This window comes from Danio rerio, chromosome 7, assembly GCF_049306965.1.
Source record: "Danio rerio strain Tuebingen ecotype United States chromosome 7, GRCz12tu, whole genome shotgun sequence".
NCBI classification, from domain to species: domain Eukaryota; kingdom Metazoa; phylum Chordata; class Actinopteri; order Cypriniformes; family Danionidae; genus Danio; species Danio rerio.
Window position 1 is genome coordinate 41,297,180 of NC_133182.1, and position 21,801 is coordinate 41,318,980.

General features: G+C 34.6%; 1 protein-coding gene and 1 long non-coding RNA gene across 15 annotated transcripts in view; one reads left to right on the plus strand and one right to left on the minus strand.

The window, feature by feature from the left end:
• The window catches only part of rbm33a (RNA binding motif protein 33a), a 54,575-nt gene extending 43,940 nt beyond the window's left edge, over nt 1-10,635 (minus strand). For all 14 annotated transcript variants that reach the window (XR_012383465.1, XR_012383463.1, XR_012383464.1 and 11 more), the window contains exons 1-5: nt 10,479-10,635; nt 8,405-8,486; nt 8,086-8,137; nt 7,692-7,765; nt 2,180-2,444 (exon numbers count right to left, since the gene is read on the minus strand). Coding sequence is in view for 8 of the 14 variants with exons in the window: in XM_073908863.1 (XP_073764964.1) it covers nt 2,180-2,444; nt 7,692-7,765; nt 8,086-8,137; nt 8,405-8,486; nt 10,479-10,497 (492 nt within the window). In the remaining 6 variants the exon portion in view is untranslated. The remainder of the gene's footprint in view (nt 1-2,179; nt 2,445-7,691; nt 7,766-8,085; nt 8,138-8,404; nt 8,487-10,478) is intronic.
• A 3,521-nt stretch (nt 10,636-14,156) lies between these two features.
• The window catches only part of si:dkey-151p11.2, a gene marked incomplete at its 5' end in the record, with an annotated part of 49,419 nt that continues 41,774 nt past the window's right edge, over nt 14,157-21,801 (plus strand). Inside the window, 2 exon segments of the long non-coding RNA NR_125798.1 lie at nt 14,157-14,241; nt 17,362-17,460. This is a non-coding gene — a long non-coding RNA (si:dkey-151p11.2).

Below are 21,801 nucleotides of genomic sequence, written 5' to 3' on the forward strand. Positions count from 1 at the left end.
AAAATTATCTGCCAGCGTGGTAAGTAAAATAATCTTGTTTTTGCCTTGAAATGTATATATTTGGACTAGAAAGAGAAAAAAAATTCTAAGTAAGAAAAACATGTATATGCTCCTGGTCAACTACATTTCAGACTCAACATTGCGATGTGCTCATTGCAAATGCGCACATTGCGATGTTGATGCTGAAATGACTTATTGTGCAGCCCTACAATGATGATTATTTTATTTTACATTTAATTGTTCAATTCCTGTATTTGAATACTGTTGGACTCCCCAGAAATTCATTAAGCACTGTTTACTCTACTTTTATTTTTGCTGTCATATTAATATGTTTTTGTATTAATAAATCTATTATATTTTATGCAGATGTACAGCATAGCAAAAAGCTTGACCAACACAGTTGATCTAAACGAAATCTTTACAAATAGAGCAATTCAAACCATATGTTGAAATAATATTCAAATCACAATATATAGCAGCAAAACAAAATATTGCGATGCCAGATCTTTCAATATCGTGGAGCCCTTCCAGTAATATTTAAAGGGTAGACTTTTTATAACAGCTACTTAAAATCACATAATTTAGTAAAGGCCTAGTCCTGGACTAAAATAAGCCCTGTTTGTTAAACCGCCCTATTATTCAGTGTACTCGCGTACACTGAATAATCGCGTAAATTCTGTATAAAAACAGTAATAAAATACAATTCTGTAGCAACTGGTTAACTATAATCCAGACTTAACATTAAATTCCTTTGTGATGTGACTATTGGGGATGTGCACATTACGGTATCGATGCGGAAACGATATATTGTGCAGCCCTAGTCTGAAGACACCATTACTTTGTATTAATTTAAGAAACTGAAGTTCAATTATTGTAGGTAAAGCAATAAAATTAACATTTATTTAATGAATCACTTTCTTGGTGAAAATAGTTCACACTCGGATGACAAAAGAGATTTACTTTGTGTAATACCAGGCAATATCACGTTGCATTGGTTGTAAAACATGTCCTGCCACTGACCAATCAGAAACACAACATCATTTGCCTGTAGAGCTGCGTGAATTGGGGAAAGATTCATTTTGTGTTATCGAGGTCAAAAATGCTAAATGAAATAACAATGGTATCACGTTTTCCATTTAAAACAAGACTTTTACTAAATTTAAAAGACATATTTGCACAAACTTGTTATTTTCACAGTAGTACTGCTAAACAAAATAAATAGAAAGACACATTTACATGCAATTATTTTTTAACATTTTGTCCAAACAAACTAACAGGGACATTTACACACAATTAATATCAAATCATGTCACCAATGCAAGCCTAATGAATGACAGTGCACCAGTAGGGATGTGCCAGACTATCATGCAAAAAAAATTTAACAAGGAGCAGTGAGCAAAACACACAGAAATGAGCTCTTTATGACTTTTTATGACTAAGTCATTGTCTGATATTGTGGTTTGCAATGTGTAATTTAATAAGATATGAAACATTAGAAACTAAATAAATTCGAATTTGGACATTTGAATGTTCAAATTCATTCCATTTGATTAATTTTACACATCCAAAATGGTTAAAATATAACTTCTGTGGTTTTAGAAAGACAAATTATAATTAACTCAGAGGAAAGTATATACAGCCTTTTTTTGTTTTGATTTTTTTTTTTTATTGAAAGAGTTTTTTTTATATATTTTTTTGTTTAATTCAAACAAATATTGCTCTATCTAGAAAGAAACTGATATAAATAATTCATAAACCATGCACTTAACATCTCATCTGGGTTTGGATGAGTAAATGATAACAGACTTCTCAAGTTCGGGTGAAGAATCTCTTTAAGATCCAAGCAAATAAATAAATAAACATGTACAGAAAGGACACAACTCATCAATCATGCCCCTGTGTTGTGTCTGCTAAAGACCACTTTAAAGAAGGTCAGTAATCTTTTCACCTACAGCCAACTTTATCAGATCCTGTCTAAGAGCTCTTCCCATTCGCCAGCATGGATTGGCAGGACATCTGCTGAACAAAGACTGTGAAAAGAGTCTCGCCTGAACAAAACCCTGAGGCCTGAGGGTCACAAAGCACGAGTTGTCAGGCTGTAGACATGCAGGAAATGTGCTGGGGGATTATGGAGAGTGTGTGTAAGCCATAGAGTAAGAAAGGAGAACGCATTGCTTACTTGGAAATCGTCATCCAGTGGCTCGTCGATCTGAAGGTCCAGCACCTCGTCTTGATATACAGCTAAATTCTGCTCTCCTCTGTATTCAAACCCTTCATCCACAGCTTGGTACTCATCTCCTTCATACTGTCCATCCTGAGAGAAACCCGCCTGGCCCCCTTCACCCTCTTTATAAGCATTTCCTGAATATCCACCTGGATCTTCGAAGTCAACAGAAGTGCCCATACCCAGCGTCGCATTCAAACTTACGGCTTCACCTTGACCACTGGTTAACAGACACACAGAGAACAAACAAAAACAGATCTTAGTGAGTTACCAAAGCTGTTTTATGTTAATTAGAAGAAAGAAATTCATGCAGGTTTGGAGGAGGGTGGGTAAATTGGTCATTTTTGTAGATTTCCTTTTCTTATACAGTGCATTCCAGTGATGGTGCAGGACAGATTATACATATTATATGACAACTTTTCCTTTAACATGCTATTTTCATTCTAAGGCCCTGTCCACATGAACACTGGTATGTTTAACCACACTATTTTTGTGTGTGGTTTCGCTTTTAGTCCACACAAAAACTGAGCATCATAATGCGGAAACTAATACTTTCTGAAAACAGGGTGAAGATTATGTTAAAGTCCAAGTACAGTGTGGTCATGTGGTAACTAGAACTGGAGATTTGACTCATGATGTCAAGTGTCCGCACTATTCACACTTCACAACCAAACCCGGAAGATGTGAATGAGTCAAATTTTGCATGTTTGCAGCAAACGTATCGCATCTTGTTGGACCGAGGCACGGTAATCTGCCTCCGTTCTTGCGTTTTTATTGACTTGTATAATGTTTACTTGCAAAATATACTTCATTCTCTATTTAGCGTGAGCTCAGCAGAAACATGTCCTTATTTCAACCTGTTGGTTTGGTGTGCCCTTAACGTGCATCACAAAGACAGAGTTTTGTTTTAAACAAAAGTGGAAAAAACTACATTTATAAAAATACTAGTGTACAAGGGGTGTACCAGTGTACTAGTTCAAAGCTGATAAATAAGTGTAATTATGTTTGTAAAGTGCTATTTCCTCCTTAAAAAGACATAATAGGCTAATAAATAATGCAAAGTGTCATTTATATAAATCTCCCTCAAAGCTTGGCTTGTTAATTAGGGTATTTAGAGTAAATAGCAGGATGAGTAAATGGGTGATGTACAAGTGACCTTGAGTTACTGTTACATCAGAGACTGAAGTGAAGCATGTCACTCAAATTTGCTATTTTAAACACGTCACTTAAGGTAGAAGGTGTCAAAGTTAGTTCAATGTCAGCTGTAATTATGTCATGGATGAATTGCTCCTGTTGGCTTTAGAGTATTGAGGCTTTGAATAAATTATTGGGAAAATGTCATTTTGACCCCACCACAAGCTGAAGAGTATTTTACTAACATTATTATATACCTCAACACTCATAAAAACACTTTAATAGTAGTCCGATTTTAGATTGTAGATTTAAGTATTTTGCAGTTAGAACATTTGTGTTAAGAGGTGGAGTCGTACTGTCAGAACCAGAACAAATATTAATTTTTGTAAGTTTAGCATGCACAATGCCGCAAATCAGGTTTCCTATGAAAAAGAATACAATTGGCATTTTCGTAGATTAATGTCTTCTACAACATATCTAACATGCTCTAACACAATGAATCTTTCATATACATTTGGCCAGAAAAATCTTATAAAAACATTAAAGATGTGACCATATTGAGATCATATGACCACATGTAAACATTAATAGTAATAACAATGTTTTTTTCTTTTTAATTCAGCCAATTTTAATGGTTTTTCTAAGTAAGGACTGCACAATTAAACGAAAGCAAATGCCATATGCATTTTGTCAATGAAGTCAGTAGTGCAATCAGCAGTAAATTTCCACCATGTGCTTCCAGACAGAGCAGCATGTACTACAAAGTCGTAGTTCTATGACAAGCTATAGAATTTAGCAATTTACAATTTAACTTCAAAATAATGAAATCAAAGATAATCATGCTGTGATGACAGCTGTTTGAGATGCTTCTCAGTGAACTATGGTTCTGTAGAAAATGCTGCTATATCTGACAGCATGTAAAAGTACCACAACTAGTTACATGCTTTTAGTCCAATCTAGTGCTATTCAAGCATTGCTACAGAGCAATCCGCTAATACAACACATTTAGTAAAGCACTTGAAAGACTGACATGCAGAGTCGATTAAAACAGAAGTATTGCCAGACAGAAGACATCACTGGACATAAACAAACAATCAGAGCACTATTGTAGGCCTATTCATATTTAATGTATTTAACATTCAGTGGTAAAAAAGGCATAATATCAGAAATAGTAATCACTGCGGTTTCCGTGATTTTTGTGGTTGCTTTTGTTCCTCTGTGGTTGGTATTGGATTTAAATTAGAAACATCCTTATCATGACAACACTAGTCCAAACTCACTTCATAACTTCCTTTGAGTGATAGAGACCAGTTAAGTAAGATGATTTGGCTTCTTCAAAAGAATAAACAGAAATAACATATTTCGTATTTTTCCCAAGCAGTGATGAAGGCATAGTACTATTATAAACTTTATTAAGAAGAAAATTATAAGATATTAGATAGGCCATATATTGTCATGTGTTGATTAGTCATGTTAAATCAGTGAAAGCAGTTAAATGTATTCTGTGTTCAGCAAATGCAATAGGAATTTTCTGGTTTTCTACTTCGGTGAACATTTGGGGTTTCCTTCTGGCCTTAAGGCTGATTAATACTTTTGTGCCAAGCGCACGGGTATGGTCCAGTACATCCTTCGTGTGGTCAAATAGCCCTTGCCATGGCTGATGCTGACGTGCAACCCTCGAAAAATGCAACATGTAGCAACAATGCATAGTGCAAGCTCTGTAATTGGTCGGCTTGGTAGCACTGATGAGTGTGGAAACTGTTGAGAGCCATGAGCTTGCTAAAGCCAGTGTTTATAAGTGTTGAGTCGCGTTAAAAGAGCTCCAGATGGAAACTTTTGTTGTGTTTAGTTTATGATTAAAGTTGGTGCATGTCTGCCAGTTCCCGTCTCTGAATGAGCGAGTTATAGCTACTTGTACATTAAGGTAGAGTTCAGAAAAAAAAATCCATGAAGAAACTCGATACAGAGAAACATAAAACCCTCACCTTTACTACTGATCACAGAACCATGCTTCCCTGACAATATGTGCATGACAATTGCAGCTTTGGCTAAATTTTTATTTGTCATGCAGCCATAATAAAAGTACATGTTGCAATTTTGCTAAATAAAAAATAAACAAAAAAAACTATTTGGAACAAATACAACATACACAGAAAAAACAGATCTCTGTATTGCTTTCAAAGTCAAGACAAATCTAGAAAACCACTCCTTAAATCATAAATGTTTTTTGCAGTATCTATGTTTTCAGGTTATTGAAAACTCTTGCCTTTCATAAACTGTTCAAGTTCCTTTTTAAACAGGAAGTAAATTTGTCTAGATATGTTTCTGATGTCTGAATGCCTAAAATTTAATGTGACAGCTGAATTTCTCTGAACTTATTTAAATGCTGATCACAATATACAGTGGGGATCGGAAGTTTGGGCACCCCAGGTAAAAATTTGTAGTAATGTGCGTAAAGAAGCCAAGGAAAGATGGAAAAATCTTCAAAAGGCATCAAATTACAGATTAGACATTCCTTTAATATGTCAAAAAAGTTAGATTTTATTTCCATCATTTACACTTTCAAAATAACAGAAAACAAAAAAATGGCGTCTGCAAAAGTTTGGGCACCCTGCAGAGTTTATAGCATGCACTGCCCCCTTTGGAAATCTGAGACCTGACAGTGTCATGGATTGTTCTCAATCATCGTCAGCAAAGACCAAGTGATGTCAATCTTAAAGGTTTTAAATGCCTAAACTCATCCAACTCATCTGACCTTGCCCCAACAATCAGCATCATGGGTTCTTCTAAGCAGTTGTCTAGAAAACTGAAACTGAAAATAGTTGATGCTCACAAAAAAGGGAAAAGGCTATAAGAAGATAGCAAAGCGTATTCAGATGCCAATATCATCTGTACGGAATGTAATTAAGAAATGGCAGTCATCAGGAACAGTTGAAGTTAAAGCAAGTTCTGGAAGACCAAGAAAAATATCAGACAGAACAGCTCGCAGGATTGTGAGAAAAACAAGTCAAAACCCACGTTTGACTGCACAATCCCTCCAGAAAGATCTGGCAGACACTGGAACTGTGGTACACTATTCCACTATAAAGAGATACTTGTACAAATATGGTCTTCATGGAGTCATCAGAAGAAAACCTCTTTTACGTCCTCACCACAAAAAAACAGCGTTTGAACTTTGCAAATGAACATATAGACAAGCCTGATACATTTTGGAAACAAGTTCTATGGACCGATGAGGTTAAAATAGAACTTTTTGGCCGGAATGAGCAAAGGTACGTTTGGAGAAGAAAGGGCACAGAATTTAATGAAAAAAACCTCTGTCCAACTGTTAAGCATGGAAGTGGTTCAGTCATGCTTTGGGCTTTTATTGCAGCCAGTGGCACAGGAAACATTTCACGAGTAGAAAGAGAAATGAATTCAATAAAATTTCAGCAAATTTTGGATGGTAACTTGATGCCACCTGTAAAAAAGCTAAAGTTAAAGAGAGGATGGCTCCTACAAATGGATAATGATCCTAAACACACCTCAAAATCCACAATGGATTACATCAAGAGATGCAAACTGAAGGTTTTGCCATGGCCTTCACAATCTCCTGACCTCAACATTATTGAAAATTTATGGATAGACCTTTAAAGAGCAGTGCATGACAGACAGCCCAGAAATCTCAAAGAACTGGAAGACTTTTGTAAGAAAGAATGGGCAAAGATACCTCAAACAAGAATTGAAAGACTCTTGACTGGCTACAAAAAGCGTTTAGAAGCTGTGATACTTTCCAAAGGGGGCAGTACAAGATTTTAACTCTGTAGGGTGCCCAAACTTTTGCAGACGCCAATTTTTTTGTTTTCTGTTATTTTGAAAGTGTAAATGATGGAAATAAAATCTAACTTTTTTGACATATTAAAAGAATGTCTAATCTGTAATTTGATGCCTTCTGGAGATTTTTCCATCTTTCCTTGGCTTCTTTATGCACATTAATACAAATTTTTACCTGGGGTGCCCAAACTTTCGATCCCCACTGTACACCACTTGCCTCGATCACTAAGCTCTTTATGTGGGAAATGTGCTTACTTGGAAAGATAAATAAAGCACACGCAACTTTCATTCATCGGTTTTGAAAGCACTGTTACATGTTTTACTGTTACACTGTTACTACATCTTTGTAAAGACCTAACTGGCCTATTTGAATTGGTTGCTTTGACAAACACATCTGACTTGATTAGTGTGGACAGTCCATGTGAAATATCTTATATCTTATTTAAGTCTGATTTTACTTTCAGCCTGGAAATAAATAAGGCATAATGATGAATTTATTCGAGAGCATTTTAGCAGGTACCTTATATTTTGGTCTTCTTCATCACTTTGCAAGAGATCATCGTTCAGTTCCTCATCTGACAGCTCTGAGGGGTTCTGAGTGGGGACAAAAAAAGTAAATGAAACATAGAAATCTATTTAAATGCTCATGAACCAGAACGTCTGCTTAATCCACTTGATTTTTAGTAGGATTTAAAATGTTTAAAAATTTTAACTTGCTGTACAGCTGCTGGAAAATATTTCTGTATTGCTTTTAGTTTAATACGGATGCTTATTGACATTTACAAGTCAGAAATTTTAAGATCAAATGTTGTTGTTTTTTTTTCTAAAAACAAATTCACAAAATGTAAAAAGTGATTATGATGAATATAAGCAAGTATAACCAAGTGTCATGTAATTAAAAAAATTTACTTTACCTTTTTTGATGACAGCCAATCATCTTCAAGCAAGTCTCCCTCCTCAAAATCACTGTCAATTGATTAAAATATACACACTTTTACAATGAAATCTTCATGAAAAGCAAGATACTCTCACTGCAGAGCAAAACAACCAACATTTTCTATGCAAAGACCACACTCAACAGCAAGCAAAAACATATATATCTATGCTTCTGTAATCTATGACAGGTAATTGTGTTTCCAAAAACCTGATGACATCATTTCCAGTCTGTGGAAAAGAGACATGAAAAGTGCAGAGCAAAACAGAGCCAGAAAAATGGCATCGATGAGGACTTACCTCTCCAAGTCATCATCATCTTCTCCTCTCCGTCTTCTTGACCTTTCAGCACCAGGCTTATCATACTCATCAAACTCATCATCTATGTACAAACAGGAGAATGATCATGTTATGAATGATTACAAAGTACATGTTCAGGCCTCGCACACAAAATATATTGTGACACTTGGGACTCAGAAAGGCCCATTTTTACAGGGGCAGTTCATTAAAACAATGAAACTATCATCCGTGATAACTTTTAAGGTCATTTTAAACCTAGATTGTCTGAATGAGCTTTGGTGCCTTCTTCCATTATATGGACTAAACAACTGAGAAATGTATTGATATATTGTTTGTAGGGCTGGACGATTAATCGAAATCGACATTCGGAACCTATAATCAATCTAATTATTCCAGGCCAATTTTTGAAATTATTCCCCACATGATCCCGCTCTGTTAAGGCTGATTTATGCTTCTGCGTCGAACGCATGGATACGAGTATGGGTATGGTCCGGTGCAGCCTTCACATGGTTACATACCTGAGCACCTCTCAAAAAATGTTACTACACATCACACGTTTGCACTACATTGTTGATGATTGGAAGCTGCACCAGAGATGCCTTGAGATGGCATGTTTTCTATTACAATCAAATTATTATTTACATTAAAATAATTGTTTACAGACGATGCAAGAAATGCACAGCATAAAACATTATTTACAGGACATGCAAGTGTTTTTTATTTAGAAGAGATGCTCCTTTTTTCTACTTTTAATATGAAAAACTCTGAAAATAATTAATTTTGTTTCCAAAAGTGCAAATTACTCATTTTCACTTTTTTATAAGAAAAAAGTGACTGTTGGTTTTAGGCAACGTATGCTTTAGTTTCAGTTGTTCAACAATGATGTTCAATAAATAATCATAGGTAGTAGATTGCGTGTGTTTTCTTAAATTATTTTAAATCAAGAAGTGCCCCTTTATTCAAAAATCTCTCAATTATAATATGTGAGCATATTTACTGTACAAAACCTCTCAGTGAACTATGAGGGCAAAATATTTTAAATAATAGCTCATTAATCGTAATTAAGTTAAAACATTCAATTAATCAAGATTTAGATTTTAGGCCAAACAGCCCAGCCCTAATTGTTTGTGTGAAACAGAAAGTTTCATTTTGTGGTTAAAAAGTCTATTAAGTGTATAAAGCAACAACTTTTAAAATTACATAATCAGCTTTAAACTCTACAAGAAACATTTCAAAATTGAACCAGAAAAGAAGCCACTTCAAAACAATATCAAGTCACTTTTTGTTTAACGTTAGATTCTAAGCTCCACAACAAGCCTTCATCGAATCATGATTAGAGCATAACTATGCAGCACGATTATGCTAAAGCAACAACTGCTTTCAAGCATATTTCATCTGCATCTAAATGAAATCAGATACAGAACAAGAATGCATCCTATATAACGTACTGTAAATCTAATCAACCTGTCAAGAATATATCAATTAACGTAAGAACGGATTAAATAAATGACGAACCCATCTATAAGAGAAAATGTTGTAAAGCACACACACTTTTTATAAGTTATTATTACACAGTAACAGATAGTCTAATAATTGTTAAAAACATGATTATTCCGAAATGTATACCTCTCGTCTGGTTAAAACAAGTGTTGCTCAGTGTCGAGACAGATGCTTACATAACCAACAGACACAACAGACACAACCTCATTTCACTACATACGACATTTCTTAACCCAGTAAATAAATCCCTATCAATATACAAAACATCCGTCGGGGCTTCACATATAAACACAGATAACTCATTCATTGCAACATTTCAGCTAGCAATCACGAATACGCATAAACAAGCAAATGCAAGCTTACTCATAACACGATCGTTAACACGACACACCATAACAACAATAATCAGTCAAACAAACAGTCGTGGTATAAAGGTAAACAGTATTTAATCTGTAAACCCACTGCACAATTAAGTAGCGCATCAAATTGTGAAACAAAAGCAGCTAACGTTACGTCTTTAGCGCTAGCATGGAGCTAAAGTAATTGTAAATAAATATTACGAAACACTTCATACCCCCGACAATGGTCGCCATAACCCAAGACTGTATGTTATCTTGGAGACTCTGGTATCTCTATAACGTCGATGAGTGCATTGAAACTGGTTTAAGTGCAGAGCTTCAGGCCGTTAGCTTAGCATAAACCTCTTCGGTCTGAGCTCTGAAAACATCTGCACAGCAAACATGGCGGCTGAGCCGTATTGCATCATGGGTTTGAAATTGCAAGGCTGGCTGCGCCTACAAAATACAACAGTCCGGGTATTTATTTTAACTTACAGTGCGTTCCAGTGATGTGAAGAACAGAATAGAGCTTGCCTTACATGACTTTGTAACACAAACTTTTAGGATTCTAATTTAAATCTAACAATTAAGTACAAATGTGTCTGTACAATGCTATTTACCCGCTTAAAAATAAATGCGTCATAAAAAAGCTAGTAAATAGGCTAATTTTAAAGTGTCCTTTACAAGCTTAAAACCTCCTCAATGCTCGACTTGTTGATTATTGGGTATTTAGATTACATATTTTTGATGTCAAGTATCAGTAACAGTAAAAATGTAGATAACATGTTATTTATCTATTTATTATTATTATTATTATTATTATTATTATTATTATTATTATTATTATTATTATTATTATTATTATTATTATTATTATTTGACAGCTGGAAGGGCATCCACTGTGTAAAACATATGCTGGATAAGTTGCCGATTCATCCTGCTGTGACAACCACAGATTAATAAAGGGAATAAACTGAAAAGAAAATGAATGTATTATTTATTATTATTGTGTTGTTGTTGTTTTTGTTGTTAAATATTTTGGTTACCTTTTCATTATTTTAAGGTCCTAGGTCAATGTATATTTTCCACAACACATTATTCATGAAAATTAACCATGTTTTTGCAAATAAATGAACATATTAATAAAGAATGATTAATAATGTAGGCTATCAATACAATAAAAACAAAACCTGGTTACTAGCCTACACTATTTCTGTAAAGTTTCATTTTTGCAAGGGCTCAAAAGATTAGCATATAGGTAAAAAAAATGTTTGTGTTCCATAGTAAATTATTGAATAATTAGTGCAATTAATTTTCACCACATTTTATTGTTGCACTTAATTCCTGATAGTCATAATCATAATCATCTTAATAGTTATAATTTAGTGTCTCTATAACAGAGATCTTTATCTGTTCTCTCAAAGTGGCATGTTGTGCAAGTGTTATTAATTTTACTTGTAATATAGCTGTGATGTAATATTTTATGAAGAAATATAATCCAGACATATTCGCTATATTGTTCTGGGGTTACTTGAGTAAAATTGTTAAAATTTGCATTAGTGTTGCCATTATGACATAACTTCGATTACATTACGCGCAATGAAATATGTTAATATTAATAACCCTGTTATGAATAAACCTACATATGCACTGGCATTCTGCTCTGTTTGTCTTCAGTTATTCAATTATCCAACTAAATATTTTAAATTACAATGTACATAATATAATTGTTTAAATATTTTACATTAATAATACTTTTGAAAAAATAAAATTGAATACAATCTAATTTGTCCATGGTGTATTTGTTTATCGAAGACAAGACTTCTCATCAACAGGGGCCATGTTATCTTATTGTAATCTTTAACATTTGCACATTGTTTTAATAAATGTTTTATTCATTTAATAACAGAAAGTAAATACAAATATAATTTAACATATAAAATGGTGGTTGTTGCTTAAAAATCGTGCATGCTAGACTTACATCTAAATTAGTTAATCTGAAGTAATGTTAAGAGGGAGATCTTTCCTATCAAACCTTATGCCAAATTAAGGATTGTCATATGATATAGGGTGGGAAGAAAATATACAGAATATCCTCCCAAATGATGGGTGAAAGCACATCCGTGTTTTAATAATGAAGAATAATCATTTTTGGAGGAGTAATTAGCTTTTTGTGAAATTCTGAAATTACTCACAAAAGTATTTAATAAAAGCACAATTAGTGTGTTTTATCTATCTATCTATCTATCTATCTATCTATCTATCTATCTATCTATCTATCTATCTATCTATCTATCTATCTATCTATCTATCTATCTATCTATCTATCTATCTATCTATCTATCTATCTATCTATCTATCTGTGCCTGAGGTTATATCAGATTTATGTCAGGTTCAGACAGAAACATGTGAAGCTTTTTAAATTGTTCTATTTTGGTTTTATCTTCACTTTTGAAAAACAATAATATATACAGTTGAAGTCAGAATTATTAACCACTCCTAAATTATTAGCCCCCTGAATTATTAAACCCTGTTTTTCTCTCTCTGCCCAATTTCTGTTTAACGGAGAGAAGATTTTTCAACACATTTCTAAACATGACAGTTTTAATAACTCATTTCTAATCACTGATTTATTTTATCTTTGTCAAGATGACAGTAAATAATATTTTTCTAGATATTGTAAGACACTTCTATATAGCTTAAAGTGACATTTAAAGGCTTAACTAGGTTAATTAGGTTAACTAGGCAGGTTAGGGTATTTAGTCAAGTCATTGTATAATGATGGTTTGTTCTGTAGACTATCTAAAAATAGCTTAAAAGGGCTAATAGTTTTGACCTTAAAACTGTTTATAAAACATTTTTGTTCTAGCTATAATAAAACAAATAAGACTTTCTTCAAAAGAAAACATATTATCAGACATACTGTGAAAATTTCCCTCCTCTGTTAAACACCATTTGGGAAATATTTAAAAAAGAAAAAGAAATCAAAGGGGGGCTAATAATTCTGACTTCAAGTCTGTCGTTTTATTGAACACTGTGCCTTTATTTTATGTAGAATTAGGCTGAGTGTAGTTTAAAGCTATGGTCGCAAACAGAGAAGCTAGCAAATTATTGTGATGCACTTTGTTTTTTTCACTCGACTCGTATTCAGATAACATAAAGCGCAATGGCTGAGAGATAAACCTAATTCATCCCCCACCTCCAATCATATTTCTTTGACTGCGATTGTTTCCTAAAGATTATTTTCTCTCTGCATCCATCCGGGGAGTCATTCGGAGGTTATCATTTTTGGGGCTGTTGTTATTGGATATCATGCTGAAATTCGGGACGCCATTGGTCTGGCGCTTGTCAGTCTGTGGCGCGCCGACACTCGTGAACGCGCTGCGCAGACAGTGCACGACACGTAAGTGGCCAGAGTGTCTGGAGTCTGTCTGAAACTGATAAAAATGGTGATGGAGTTTATCCAGAGTCTCGCTCATAGTCAGTAGCAAAACAAAGGGAGACAGAGCGGAATTTTGCAGGCGTCCAACACTGTAGCCATTTTCGTAGCGTGAAAATGAGATTCTATTGTAGCGCATCTCAAAGTTTCAGTCCATGTTTTTCACCAGACAGACAGACAGTTCATTAATTCACAGGTAAGACGATCGTGGCGGGGCGCAAATCTTTTGTCTAATGCAGTCTGCCGTTGTTATGGTGATTGTGTTGTTCATGAATATATGACCTAATAACTGTGTGCGATGATGCTAATTCCTAGCAAACAAGACGGCGCATGTAAACCGCTGGTCGGCTGCAGGGTGGTCATTTTAATGTGATTACATGTTAGCGCATGTCGTTCGGCGGGATGAAGAAACAGTTTATCGCGATCGTCTCTTCAGACAGATGACGCACCTGTGCTCACGTGAGCGCGGTTTCTCATTAACCCCATGAACTCGTGATGCCAAAACACTGCTGCTGCCGCTGCAGTGTGAATTTCAGCCTGCCTGGACTGTTTTCAACACGGTAAAGAAACGGCTTGTAGCCATGCGCCAAGTCGCCTGTTGTTTATCCGCAATTTAAGGCCATTTTTTTCTTAGCGTGAGACTTCCTTATGCGGTGAATGTCCGCGTTGTAATTCTTCATGGTTTGGAGTTTAGTCTGTGTTAGAGAGCAAAATAGGCTGTGGTTTGAGGTAAGGAGCTGGTTGGTCTAAAGGCAGAAAACTTCAAAGGTATTTGCCAAAACTACTGCCAAAATGTTAAACGCCAAAAGCTCCTTACACCTTGTTTGTAATCATACTTGTCTTCACAGATCGTAACTGGTGTCATTTCTGTATCGCGCACGGATGGTATGGTCCAAAGTGAGTGGTTCGTTCCCCATAATTAGTAAATTAATTTACCCTATTTAAATTAAAATCTCCCCATTTAAATTCTAACATAGTCTACAAGAAGCTTACTTTTTCGATCCATAGTAAGCATAGGGAAAACCGAAGCGAGTAAAAGCAGGAGTTGATAGGCTACACAAATGTGTTTTATCTTCAGAAGTTTTTCCTGATTTTAAACTCATTTTAAAACTTTTGTTTTATTGTCAATTTAATTAGGCTAATTGTACAATCCCAACATGGCAACCCTTTGAAAGGTTCAAAACTTTTCAAAACCCTTTGAATCCTGCAAATTGATCTAAATCAACTATTACTTAAAGGCAAAATAATTACCCAAAAATAAATTTTCAACAGGAAATTAGATTTATTTATTCTTCTTGGTGAAAAAAAATGCTTTCGCTTATAGCTTGTTTTACAAATGTGAGATTATGGAAAGTTGCTTCATTTATCTTGGGGCATGTTATTACATTTTGAAAACGTTTTACAAATTAATATTTTAAATGTGTGATTCTGAATATTTTTGTACTTTCATTTAGTCATGTTTTCATTTAATTCTAAAGTGTTTCGTATTTGCTTTATTTAAATTTAGCTGAAGAGTCAGTTACAAGCATTTTAATGGTCATGAAGTTTACCTCATATTCTGTAGTGCCAACACACCCTAAAATACAAAGTCAGTTTGAATAGGCAAATAACAGTGGAAATATTCAGTAGTTTTTATATATCGCCAAGTCTTTAAGATTTGTTTCTCAACAGTAGCTGACTTCAGAAAATGCTGACGAAGACTCTCTTGAGTAATACCTTTTCCTATTCCTTATATATCATGTAGGACTACGATAATGGGGCATTTAAAAATGTAAATAAATGCATAAAGAATTACATTTTTTATTTTAAAAAAAATCATATTTTCTCACTGTATTTAAAAGTTGGCAATCAGTTCTGGCATTTTGTTGTGCTTGGATCAGAATCATGAATCAATGCAGTGAATTCTGCTGACCAAAACATTTCAGATGTAGTCAGGCTACCATGCATTATTGTGAATTTGTTGTTTTTCTACTTTATATTCACATTTATTTTACAGTCTAAAGTTTTTCCAACAGTTAGAATAGTTTTTTCTTCTTAAATTTTTACAAATTGTGCTTTTTTGACCTATTTCATGTTCAAATTGGTCAGTATTAAAAAGGCACATCGAGTCTGTTGCCCATGTGGCTTGGCTTTGCATGCTCATGCATTCATAGTTTTAAAGCAGACAGAGACATCTCTCTTTGATATTGTTATCAAATGAACAGTCATAGGTCTCAGCTTTTCAGTCATATGCAAAACAAGATGGCTACTTCACGGGAGGCACAAGCCTATAGATTTGTAGATATAGTGGTCCCTCTTTTATATTAGAGTTTGAGTCAGCGTACAATGTCTCGGTAAGAGAAACTGGGACCTTGCACTCAGAGGATGGTATCTCACTCTACAGTTAAAATAGTTGAATGGGTTGAATGGACCTAAGTTTATGTAAAAAAAAAAAATCATTTTTTCTCATTTGTGATTTATAATAAATCAATGCACAATAAAAAAAATTCTCCATCATCTACGAAGGTCACAAAAGGTTATGGTGAGAAATTATTTATCTTTTATTTCATTGTCATCGATGGCCACTAAGTTTGAAAAGTTATGTTTTTGAACCTAATAATTCAAATAAAATGTGCTTTATATGACGCATGAAATTATGTTTTAATTATTCTGAATGTGATATTGCAATAACTCATGTCAACCATTATCAGAAAAGCAAGAGCTCTGTTAAGACAAATGTTTAGTTATAATGGCAACGTTAACTAAACATCAGCTATTAAACATTTGTAACATGTGGTTGAATTTACTAAGCATCTATATCCACGTTTATTTAAAATTTGCAGTGTTCAGGTCAAAATCTAGTTAATAAATACTAATAAATGAATAATTATGTTAAAAATATAAGATAAATAAAAAGTTTAAAAATCGTGGCTTTTTATTTCATTAGTAATAATTCAAATAAGCTTGTACATTTATATTGCATAATGATGTATATCTGCAAACTGCTTAGTACTTTTTCAAGACAGTACATCGAGTTTTTTAGCACATGGTCATTTTCAAATAGGTGTGGTTCTTCATGAGACGCTTTAAGAAATCTGTTGGCTAAAGGAAAAGTATTTTTGTTGCCTACAGCATGAACTGATGGACAGATATTTTCGGCCAATTTGAGCAGCTCAGTGCATGCAGAAGATGTTCGTTTTGTTTGCGTACTTGACATGAGGTTTTCATTACTGTAATGTATGATGGTATTATAAATGCACCGCTGCACATTTCTGTATATCAGTTCACCTTACAGGCCTATCAGTGTCCAACCATGTCATGTTTCAACTGCTCAGACCGTATGTGCCTGTGTGTTAGCATTCATGCATGTTGCTTTAGCTCACACGCCCGTTTAGCATTTGGTTGTAAAAATGTTTGGTATTTGAAAATGTGCTACCTGTTACTGGAGTTATGATCTTACACTCCCTGTATTTTTATTTTAGTTTGTATTGCACAACGATTTAATTGAATGATAAATGAAAAAATTGTTACAATCGAAAAAAAATATTTTAGTAATTTATGTAAAAAAATAACCTCAGTGCATCAAGTGTAATAATGTTTTTATTTTGCACCAAAACTCATTAGCACTGCTAGGGTTTTGAAATATGCATATTTTATTCTTATATTCACCCTAATTCTTTGTGTTTGGGTTTTCTTTTTAGGCAGGATTATCATTCTGGTACCTGCCGATGACCTTTCGGAGTTGTCACCAAATCATCTACCCTTAAAAGTGATGCGAGTGTTGTGCTGCCGTGCTGATGGTAGGTTTTAAAGAGCGTTTCCCACCCTGTTCTCTGTGAAGCACATTTGGGCATGTCATGGAAAGAGAGGTGAAACGGCAGGAATGCAGAGAGATGCGCGAAGGCGCGATTATAAAAGCCTGCAGGCTGATGAGTGTGCATCAGAGAGGCTAATGCTAACCGAAACCACACTCTGTTTATCTTTGTCAGATGTGACGTTTGAAATGGTGCTGAGTAATCGAACTTTCAGCTTGGGAGACCAATAATTTCCAGTACTCTTCTCTCATATGAATTTCTAACTGATTTCTTCATTGAATACAGTTGATCGTATAATTACGACAGATAAATTAACATGGAAGTAAAAAGTCTGGCGATGAAATGCAAAGGTAAAGGGGAAAGCTCCTTAGAAAAAGAATATTTTCTGAGTGTGTATGTATGCCCAAATATTTTTTTGGCGAGGAGTGATAATGAAAAGGGCAGCCATTTTTTGTTGTAATGTCCAACAGCGCCCCCCAGGTCTTTCTCTGTAGCTCTTATGGATTTGCTGTGTGAAAGAACAAGGTTCTCACTCCCCTGCATTGCTTGCATATATTCAATATCAAAGCCACAATGGCATTTTAAAGGGATCACTGGCAGACAGCCAAAACATAGAGCCTCTCTCTTTTTGGTGGCTGTCCTGGCTTACTTGCTTTCTTCCTTTTACTCATGTCCTCGTGCTGATGGCAGCGTAACGTCTGACTCTTCTCAAAGCTTTACCCAAGTGCTGGAGCGAGACATTGGATGTATTAGGACAGCTGCCTCCATTTTAGGGAGGAGTTTTGCAGAGGAAGATGGATACCCTTTGCCACACTGCCAGATTTTGCAGCTTGAATCAGACTCGAGGCATCGTCTGCAATATTTGGCTACGTTTTTGTTGTCCGATGTTTGTTTCTTAATCGAATGTGATACATTTACTCAATATTTCCTTCGATCGCGTTTGTTGTTTTTGTGAGATGATAAATTAGATGAAACACGCTTTGGGTGCATAGTTTACCATGAAGCAAATGTGCTTTTGTCACTATTTTTGACCTTCCTCATTGCTGTGATTTGATTTTTCTTGTTTATTTATATTTTTAGTGGCCACACACACGTATCGTTTTTCAGATTCATCTGTTTTTCTGAAAGTGTTATTCCTAATTAATTTAAAAAAAGAAATGGCATAATGTCTTAAATAAAAAGCTGCCTTTAGGCCTTCAGGATTTGACTGGTAAATGATGATGTGCTCTAATCTGCTGTGAAATGTCATTGTCTTTATTTCATATTACTCGGGCAGTTTGTATAACTATGCTATGCTTGGATTTTTTTTTTAACCTACAAGTTGCACATTGGAGGGATAGTATTATATTAAGCAAATTTAAAATGACACATTACTTTAGAAAAATTCAGCAACGAACCAAGTTTATTAGTTGTATTGTGCCCTTTAATTTACGTTTTTTTAGTTCAGTCTTTCTAAATATTTTAATGATTCCTGTCTCTCTATCGTTGGTTAATATCTTTAAAGATGACGTTTTTATTATATCAGTCTTTCTGGTGTAAACATCACCAATGAGAATTTGTGCACATTTTGTTATAGATGTTTATTGTATTTAATGCAGGTAAATACATTTAGCTAAAAAGGTTACGAAAGTGAAGTGTCCATTTAAAATATTTTGTTGTTTTGTGTAAATACAATAATTTAACAATACTTTATTTTAAATAGCTTATTAATCGTCTTGTATTCATAATGTCAATTTAAAAGTGTTTCGTTGGTGTAGATTAAATTATTGGTGTAGGTAGTTTTTTTATTATTAATATAATTAAAATGTAATTGTAAGTTTGTTTTTAATATTGATGAAAATATTTGATGCTTTTTCACGTGATAAAGCTATGATATGAGTGAGACTGGTTTGGTGTGTGTTTGAAGCCACAAAGATGCCATTGACAGTGTGTGCGTGTGTGTTGAAGGGTGCATTTGTGGCTCATGTTTGTGGCCTTGTGCTTCAGCACACAATGTTCTGGAAAATTCGGCCTCTTGTGTGAGACTTTAGCCATGTAATCTTGCAAACTTTTTGAAATGCCGGGCTTAGGAGAATTTTCGTAATTATTAGTGTGGCTTAATTTTTTAAAAATTACGGGAGTAGCAGTATGCAACAATGTTAAAAATATCTGTAAAAGAAATAATATTTATTGTCACATTTGCCTTAGTGTTTCTTTATTGTGTGCTATTAATGTGTAATGAAAGTTTAACATTTATAAACTTTTGCAAAGTACCGACAGTTGTAATAAACACCTTATGTAATATCGTGCAGCGATTATATAATACTTAATAGTCATTTTGGTGCTGTACACGAGAACAGTGTAGGAAAAAAAGAGTGACTGTTTAAATGTTGCAGAGGTTGAGAAATGTTGATACTGCAATATAAAAAATGCAGGTTGTTCCAGGCATATCAGTGATTAGGCTAAAATGTTATATACCACTGCAGTGAAAAGTAACATCTTTCGGAATAGATTTGTACTTGTACTTGTGATTTTGTGTTATTTATTTATACTTCATATATCCCATTGTTTTTTTAACACTTCTTGCATAAATATTTAGATATTTCTGTTTCAGATTTTTCTGTGTTCTTTTATATGAAAAAATTTCTTTTTATATGGAAAATATACAAGATTTTTTTTTAAAGAAAGGCCGTTTAAATGTAGAATCCAACTATTACTGGTTGTTTGTGCCTGTTTGTTTGCAGAAAAGTCTTCGACTTCATGTCATCATATCAGTGCATTCATAATTAATTATCTGAGCTGGACTTTTCAAGCATAGCAGATTCTAGTCTGTGCCAGTTGAAATTCCAGTCATCGCTAAATGTAGTTTGTTTGATTTATAAACTCCTGTAGAGTCCTTAAGTTTTACTGTCTCTTCTAGATTTCTATTAGATTCAGCTCAATTTTGGATGTGAACATTGAAAGTGCTGTGTCCTTGTATACATTTATTCCTCTTTAATGGCTTTTCAGTGTTTCTGCTTCTATTTGCAAGCACATTAAAGTACACATTGTTCAGTGCATTTTAAAAATCTTTTTCCATTTGCTTGGATCTTTCGATCTGCCTATGATTCAGCTGGCTTAGCATTAAGTATCATTATTGAAGCTTTCGTGGCACTCAAAAACAATACTATTCAAATGCATTTTTCTTCCCTTTCTCGTTGAAAGCATTCATATGCATGATGCTATTTGTTATGTTTCACTTTTTATTTATTTTTATTGTTATATGCATGTTTCCTTAGCTGTCTGAATGATTTATTAAGTTTAGAAGGAGATGGTAGAAAGAAGGTTTGTTTATTCCATCATCCCTAAAGGCACAGTATTTTAATGAAACATCATCTCTCTCTCTCTGACTCACACTCTCTCACTCTCCCATTTTTACTTTTTCACAACTGCTAATCATTTAATGGTCTTTCAATTAGTCTAAATGAAGCCAGTGAATATGCCACTTTTTGACATTAAATGACTGAGTTACTGCATCAAATTTGGCTTCATATTAAAACAGATGAAGAGCATTTAATTGCTAAGCATTTTAATTCGCTCTCTCCACGTCTTCAGCTACGAACGTTTGTTTTCCCAAATAAAGTATCGATTGATCTCAGGAGGTGATACTCAGATTTAACCTCGACCCTAGTTTTATTCTGTCAGGTGCTGAGGCCTGTCAAACAGTCAAAGCGTTCATCGGCGCCTACATTTCATCTGCTAGAGGATGTGTTGATGGGTTGAAAACCAAATGAACTGGTCACAGCGATTAAAGGCCAAGTGGTTAATCCTGGCAAAGAGACTGTGACACAAACACCAAATGAACACTGCAACTCTTCGATAAGAAAGAGCAGTGCTTAAGTACGCAAACATCCCAAATATCAATTTCACGTCTGATGTGCCACCGACACTCAAGGTGTGAGAGTGCAGGGGTTACGCCAAACAGGCCCTTGGCAATGGTATCATGTTATCTCCTATCAATTAGTGCCTAAAGGAGATTAACCCCTGGAACATAGAGGAAGCTGATAGGATCACTGTCGAATTGCAAGGGTCACCCATTTCCCTCATTAGCGATGACCTCTCTCTCTCCATCTGCCTCTCTGTCTGTCATTTTTATATATGCACTCGTTTAATAGGGAAGTGGACTGATATGTTTTTGTGGACATGTTATCATGAATGTCTTTTGGAAGGAGGGTTAGATATTGGGTGATTAGTCATGCTGTGTTGTGTTGTGTTATGCTGCTGCTGCTGTGGTTCAGGTGAGAGTGAATCAGCAATGTATTCAGAGTTGACAGCATTTCTCTTATAACAAGGCCATCCGAATGAAGC